Source organism: Pituophis catenifer, unplaced genomic scaffold, assembly GCF_029215685.1.
Source record: "Pituophis catenifer annectens isolate HBS135680 unplaced genomic scaffold, rPitCat1.0.hap2 SCAF_6, whole genome shotgun sequence".
Taxonomy (NCBI): Eukaryota; Metazoa; Chordata; class Lepidosauria; order Squamata; family Colubridae; genus Pituophis; species Pituophis catenifer.
The window spans coordinates 68,728,183-68,736,268 of NW_027256886.1; the positions used below are offsets into that span (position 1 = coordinate 68,728,183).

The following is an 8,086-nucleotide window of genomic DNA, read 5'->3' on the forward strand; positions in this document are numbered from 1 at the left end:
GGTCAGTATGAGATACTTATCAAGCATCATGGTAGCCTAGTGGAGAAGACGCTCACTTCCCTACTCAGAAGGTTGAAAGTTCAATCCGAGGTAGTAGCAGATGTTTAGAAAAAATATCTGCTGTGAATTCCGTATGGAATTTCACATGAAAGAGCATCCAGACAATAAACACTCAGCTCCAACCAGTCTCCCTGACTCCACCCTGAATTAAGGGATTACATTCATATGGTGAGGAGCCTATAACGTGTCAATTTTGGATTAAACGGTTTCAAAAGCAATAATAGATTAGATGCAAGGTATCATTAATTGTGTATCTTACAAAAGAGCCAGTTTGGTGTAGTGTTTAAGGTATGTGAGGGCCATAAAAAAGGCGGGGGTTTTAGTGTGAGTTACTCAATCTGGAAATGAAAGTTGAATAAAACATTTCAGAACTGTCTCCCGGAATAACCAAAACATTCAGGAACTTTAGTCAATTAAACCCTTTTTCTTGATCATCTGGCTGAATAAAACATGAGATCCTTTCCCCTTTACCACCACCTAGATGAGCCATTTACAATGTTCATCAAATGTTCAGGATTCAAATATCTTCCATTTATAGATTTTTCTGAGGTCACCGCTTGTTGGATTAAACATATCACCACCCAAACCAGCCACATTGTGGATCTCTGCAAAGCAAAAACATACAGATCAGTCGTAAAGCTTTGTCAGTATAAGCCTTTTTCAATGCAAGCCTTCTATCTATCAACTAATAGAACAGAAAAATCAAACTTCCATCTTAATTGGCTTTGATCTTTGCATAAGATACAAAGAAACCATCATAGGGCTTATAAAAATAACGTCTGTGATCCAAACCAGCAAATTAAGATTGCAATGCCATTTGTATATTGTATTTTATGTAGCTAAGACATGCATAACAGCTTTTTAGGGGCCAATAGTAGAGAAGTGTTCTTCACAGTCATAGGGAGACAAATATAACGAATAATGTAAATAAATTCCAATCAAGAATATCTGTATTTCAATATCTGTATTTAAATATTAAATAGAACTGAAAGGCTGATCAGGCGACTGTGATGGTCTTACAATCTTGCTTTCCCTTTAGTCATTGAGCAAATCACTATGGTTTTAAAACAAGGCATCATGTGAGTGTGACGTACAATTTTACTTCCGCATTCGTTGTCTATTAACTCTACTTGGCATAAACCAGTTACGAAACTCATGGTCATGGAACAGCCACAACGCCACTGTGATACTCATAAATGCACTCTACAAGGATTGGTTGCAAAGCTATTTTCTTTTCACAGTGTTGTAGCTTTAATTGCTAAACAAAGTAGTAGGTAAGTGGGACTACTTGTCTGTTAATTCAGTGTTACATTTCTGGGCTAATCCTACTGTCCTAGCAAAATAATCCAATAAAATGCAAAGAGTCCTAATAATGTTTTATTACTCTAAAGCTTGGAGCAGTGGTGGGTTGCCCCCGGTTTGGACCGGTTTGCAAGAACCGGTAATAAAACTGGCGGGAAGCCCTGCCCACCGCCCCAGATGTCGTCATCAGCAACCTGCACATGCGCAGATCCCGTTGCGAACCGGTGGTAAAGGTAAGTACAACCCACCCCTGCCTTGGAGGTTACAAATCACTGCTATCTTTCACTCAAAAGTGCCAGGATTTAGAGCTGTGAGTTTACATAGAACTTACATAACATATTGATTGTATGTAATGTATTGTTACAGACAGTTCGAGCATGTGCATATACTAGCAGCAGATTCCCAATAGAGAAACAATTGTTGATAAAGACACAAGGTGGTCACAAAGTGGGACAGTACAGGCATACAATCAAGAATACACTTTAACTTTTTTTTTTTTTTTTTACCTTGGTTGAGCTTCAGCTGTTATTGTAATAGGATGATCCTGTGTTTGGTAAGTAATAGAAATAAAGAGCCCTGGTTAGAAGAAGTTATTAACAGCCCAAAATAGGCAATAATAAAACTCCATTTTTAAGGATGTTACAGGAGAGGCACAGAGAAGGACATCTGTGAAACTAAAGACACAATAAACATACAAATTGATTCAGCTTGATTTATTTAGCTCCCAATGTTATGCATGTAAGCTCAAGACTAACCAATGATTTCATTCTTGTATAAATTAACTCTCTAACTGCAGTACAAAAAAGTCTGGCCAGATATTAAAAGTGGAGGAGTTGGCTTTGATATGACTTCACTGAAACCTTTTTTTGAATTGTACATTGGTCACGATCCACTGAAAAAAGGAAGATAGTTTCATCTTATGGATATATCTAAGTTTCATAAAAAATAAGTGTTTTATATTTATTATGGGAAATAAAATATAAAATTCATATGGTGGGGAGACTATAACATGCCATTTAGCTTGGATTAAATGGTTTCAAGATCAATAGATTAGATGCAAAGTATCATTAATTACTGTATGTGTCTTACAAAAGAGCCAGTTAGGTGTAGTGGTTAAGATGGTGACCTAGAAACCAGGGGGCTGTGAGTTCCAATTCTGATTGATTTAGGGATGAAAAAACAGGTCAATTTATCTCAGCCTAACTCATCTCACAGGTTGCTGTTGTGTGGAAAATAGGAGGAGGAAGGAGTATTAGGTATACTTGCCACCTTGAGGTATATATGAAAAAAGTGGCATAAAACGAGAGAAAGAGAGATGTGACTACTTTCAAAGACTTTGTAGAAATATCTTTGTTTTTCTTCCAATATCTGCAACTGATGTATTATTCATATCAAAGCTGATGAAACTGACATATTCTTTTTCTGACACATAATTAAAAATAATTACTTATACTGTCCAACTGAGTATATTTACACACCATAACTGTAAGAACTGTATATTTACTGGGTATACTTTAAGGATCTGAATTCAGAAGAAGTAATAAAGTAATATGTGGTGTAATGCCTCACCAATCCAAGAACAACCATCCTTTGGTTTGTGCTACTGTTCAATAAACACCTAATGCAGGGGTGAAATTCAGCAGGTTCTGACAGGTTCTGGAGAACCGGTAGTGGAAATTTTGAGTAGTTTGGAGAACCGGCAAATACCACCTCTGGCTGGCCCCAGAGTGGGGTGGGAATGGAGATTTTGCAATCTCCTTCCCCCAGGAGTGGGGAGGGAATGGGGATTATGCAGTATCCTTCCCCTGGAGTGGGGTGGGAATGGAAATTTTGCAGTATCCTTCTGCCACGCGCACCAAGCCACACCCACCAAGCCACACCACGCCCACCAAGCCCACAGAACCGGTAGTAAAAAAAATTGGATTTCACCACTGACCTAATGCTAATCCTGCTAATACCTACACAACATATAGGCATCCTTAAGACTTGTCACCCAGTTAAGTTGGGGGATATATAAATTAAACAAACAAATAAAATAGACAACCATTTCCTATTATGGGAAAAGCCTCTTCTAGTCCTAAAACAATGGGGAAGTCCTCACTTGCCAGCCCATGTTTAGTCTCTTTGAACGTAACTAAATTTTGTTATACAGCCTGTAAAATTAGCCAGACTTTGACAATCCAGTGAGGAACTCACCACGAAATGTAACATTTCATCTTTTTATTTTTAATGTGTTGTTTGCAATAAAACATTATTGCAAATAAAAATATCCATTTGTTAAAGTTCATTTAAAAGGCATCCTTATAAGAAACCTGTTAACCTGTTAACAAGGTGAGAAACTGCCAGCATGTCATTGTCCACAAGAAGGCTAGATATCTCAACATTTCATCCTTGTTAAAAATTGAATTTTCTGTACTGCTTTTGCTTTACAATAGAGAAATAATTTTTCTATTATCTGCAACACATTCCCTCAGATTTTCTACCTCTCAACCTCAAAGTTTGTAAGTTTATAATTTTTCTTTCTGTTGTTCAGGGTCCCTTTCCTTGTAAAGCAGGTATCTAACGATCCGGCAATTGGCACTGCAAATGCACCCTATTTCTCTTTTCCCATATTTATATAATGTTTTAAAGAGAATTTCAAGCAGGAGCTAGACAATATTATTGTTTAGCTATGACAGCTGTTACAGATATGGATGTAATCATTTTCATTAATGGTATTTGCAATATTTTTAAGAAGACATGGAAAGACCCAGATGAGTTTTCAGGTCTTTAGATATCAGTTGTTTTACTTTAAAAATCTAAACAATATTTTTACCTATAATGTTCTCTCAACTGAAGGATTATACTTCAGGGAACTAATAGTTATCTTTTTTGAAAAACTAATAAGCATCTAAAACAGTATTGCAAGATAAAAATATTTTCCATACAAATTAAAGACTAAAATTAAAGAATATACTTTAACTTACCTAGTTGTGCTATCTAGAAGAACTTGATAGTGAATAGATCCTACACAAAGCTTGCAATGGAATATAATTTGAACATACTGCATATCCAAAAATACATAGATCATAATTACAAGGTGCATAAACAAAAAGATCCTTATACGCCCAGCCATGATCCTAATTACCTGTATTGCAGCTTCACTCATCCACAGATAGATTAATGTCTATGGACATTGATTTCTTAGTTGCTCTTTCAATTTGATCTTTGAAACAATGTATTCCACCAGACGTTTTTAAAGAGAAGGATCAAGACGCAGAACTGAAATGCAAATCTGATTAATCAGTGGAACAGCTTGTCTTCAGACATTGTGGGTGGTTCATCACTGGAAGTTTTAAAGAAGAGCCTGGATAGTCACTTCTCTGAAATGGTGTAGGATCCCCTGCTTGAGCAGGGGTCTGGATTAGAAGACCTCCAAGCAGTGGTGGTATTCAGCCAGTTCTATCTGGTTCGGGAGAACCGGTAGTGGTGGCTGCGGGAGGCTTCGCCCACCCACCCAGACGTCATTACGTCCTGTTTTTGATGCTCTGCGCATGTGTGGAAGGCTCTGTACATGCTCGGAGCTGGCACCTGCGAGTGAAGCTAGCGCTCACACATGCACGCTCATATTTGCAGATCGGTAGTGAAGGTAAGTGAATACCACCCCTTTCAGCTATATTCTGATTCAACTATATCACCGTTTCAAGGTGCTGGTATTCACCTATAAAGCCCTACATGGCATGGGCCCGGGATACTTGCAGGACCACCTCCTACCGGCCTCCCACTGCCCAGTGCATTCACATAGAGCTGCCCTCCTCTGGGTGCTGTCGGCCAGACAATGTTGGCTGGCGACCCCTAGGATGAGGGCTTTCTCTGTGGCCGTACTGACCCTCTGGAATGGGTTACCCACCGAGCTCCGGATGGCTCCTGATCTCCGCACTTTCCATGCTGGCCTGAAGACATGGCTGTTCCAGCAAACTCCCTGATCAACTACGAGGTTTTAATTTTGGGGATTTTAATTTTCATACTGGTTTTAGGTGTTATTGTTGTTATTTTATTTGTGTGAGCCGCCCCGAGTCCTTCGGGAGAAGGGCGGAATATAAATTTTAATAATAAATAAATAAATAAACAAACTTCTGATTCAAAACCTGGTCAGGGAATATTTTTGAATGAGTTTGTATTTCTAGGTCAGATAAATTGGTGTATTGATGTTCTGACCAAACCTTTATGAATTTATGTTAATATATTGTAAAAATTGGAAGGAGAGGAGAAGAAAACAATCAACAGTCAGATGAATGGACTCGGTTACAGTGCTGATGAGTATGCCATTGGAAGACTTGAAGGACAGATTGTTATGGAAAAAAATAATTTTGCATGGTTGTTTTGTAGCATATAAAGGGTGGTCTGACTGCAATGGCACTTACACTTAATTGATTAAAGGCAGTTACAGGTTTCATTGTTCTTTTTCCATTCCCATTGCTTCACTCAACCAGTCTTTGAGACTCTGTGTGATGTAATTAGTTAAGGTACTGACCTAGAAATCAGGAGCAATCAGTTCTAGCCTTGCCTTTAGGCGTGGAAATCAGACTTTGGATCAGTTGCTGAGTCTCAGCAGAATGCACTTCATAGGATTATTGTAGGAAAAATAGGAGGAGGAAGGAGCATTATGTATGTTTGCTACCTTGAATTACATATAAAGTAATAAAGATGGGATTAAAAAAATCAAATAAATAATCAATAAATTTAGAAATCCTAGAGAATAGGTAAAAGAGGATTTGGGAAAATACAGGTGAGTCACCCTGACAACTAATAATATAGCAGATGGAGATATTCTGACATATTCTGAAATCACCCAACAATGTGACTATTACCAAAACCACAATTATAGGTGGAAGGATACCCTAATTTTATGTTATTAGTATATTATTATCACTACCAAAATTAATGGTACTTATGAAAAAGATCTTGAAATAGCAATTGATTGCAAATGGAATATACTGTAAATAGCAATATGAGATGGCTCTTAAAAGTTAAAAAAATGGGCTGTATTAACATAGGTATGGTTTTCAAATTATGCAAGCTAATTGTTTCACTTTATTCCACACTGGTCAGTAATATGTCCAGTTTGAGGACCATATTTTAAAGGAGAATTTTTAGAAACTAGAACATTCTAGTACTAAGCAGGGGGTTAAATTCAAAGGCCTAAACTGTCAGGACTCAGACAATGATTTTAACTTTGAAGAAGAGGCTCCAGCAGAACCTATGGCCTCAGGAAACATAAAGCCAAGGACAACATAAGGCTCATTAAAATCAGGCCCCATCTGAGCCATGGAACAGTCATCTGAGAGTGACATAAGTTCTCCCAAACCCTGCAACTGGTGAGTAAACAGAACAGAGCAGAGAATTATTGCCAAAAAGGGGATCTCTTGAGTAGTGACAGTTGGCTGCAGCCTGATTTAACAGGTAGCACTGATCCATATTACTTTGCTGGAAACAACCATCTGATCTCTGGCTCTTACATGGCAATTCATGTAAATTCTGCTTGTGAAATTCTGACTTCTGGACTGGCTGACAACTCTGACCCAGCACTTGGAACCTTGGACTGATTTTGGACTGAACTTCTGCATGCTTTTGTTACAAAGCTAACCATTTAGGCAAGTGTCTATTACAGAATCTGTATATTGCATTTTAGTGTTGTTACCTCTTTGATCTTGCATACACTGAATTACAAGCAATTTTGTGTGAGTATTTGAAAACGAAAACAGGACAGTTTGTTTCCAGCTCCATTAACTCTTGGCTGACTGGAAAGAGATATTTTTGGTAATGGCCATGCTACAGAAAAGCAAGCAACATGGAACAAGCTGCAAACATTACATGCCTAGCCACTGCAAATAGCAGTAGTATCACCCAATCTTTTGCAGAAAATGCCCAATTGCCAATCCAGAAAAAAAATGGGATATTGTCCCAATTTCCTACCTTTTAGGCAAGAATGAGCATGAATGGGGAGGATTTTCAAACACAAAGTCATGTAGTTGGTTTTATAATGTGCCTTTGATCTGGAAATACTGCTAGATGGGCCTTGCCATTGTTAAGTCACTTGTGGACAATTTTGCTAAATTTAGTTGATAGATCTGCATTCTGACCTTGTGATAATTTAGTCAGTGAATAGCCATATTCAAAAACTGAAATAAGGGTTTCTTCAGTAACTGAATATGTAAATGCTTTCCAGCTAATCTCTCAAAATCTGGCTTGGATTGAAGCAACACTTATTGACTAATTTCAGGAAGGATTGCCAGATCAAGTTCTGGATAAGCTAGCAAGAACTGAGTACATGCAGGAATTAGTTCAGCTCTGTTTGCATTGGCATTGGGCATTGACAACAGCAAAAGGTTAGAGCTCGAGCTAACAAGTTTGTTGTCAAGCCTGTAGCACCTCTACCTATGTGAGTGACTCACACCTGACCTATCACAAGACCCTGACCTGATGGGACACTCACCTGCCATAACCTTACCATCACAAGACCTACTGAGCATACAAAGCCCTTATAAACAGAAGAACACTGACACCCCTTAAACTCTGCTGAATGTTACATAGCCTAGTAATAAAATGTTTGGAAACCAACCCACAGACGTGGAGAATGAACCTTCCCCCTCACCTGTGCATATGTGTATGCTTGAGAAAACCTCTCCAAAAGAACCCATGCAGAATAGGGGTGCCTGCCCTCAACTGAGTGATACAATTCTTT

At 38.3% G+C, this 8,086-nt stretch overlaps 1 protein-coding gene across 1 annotated transcript in view; it reads right to left on the bottom strand.

The window, feature by feature from the left end:
• Positions 1 to 656, bottom strand: part of LOC139317941 (lipase member M-like) — a 29,350-nt gene extending 28,694 nt beyond the window's left edge. The window contains exon 1 of the mRNA XM_070945122.1: positions 555 to 656. Within this exon, the coding sequence (XP_070801223.1) occupies positions 555 to 656 (102 nt within the window). The remainder of the gene's footprint in view (positions 1 to 554) is intronic.
• Positions 657 to 8,086: the final 7,430 nt, after the last annotated feature.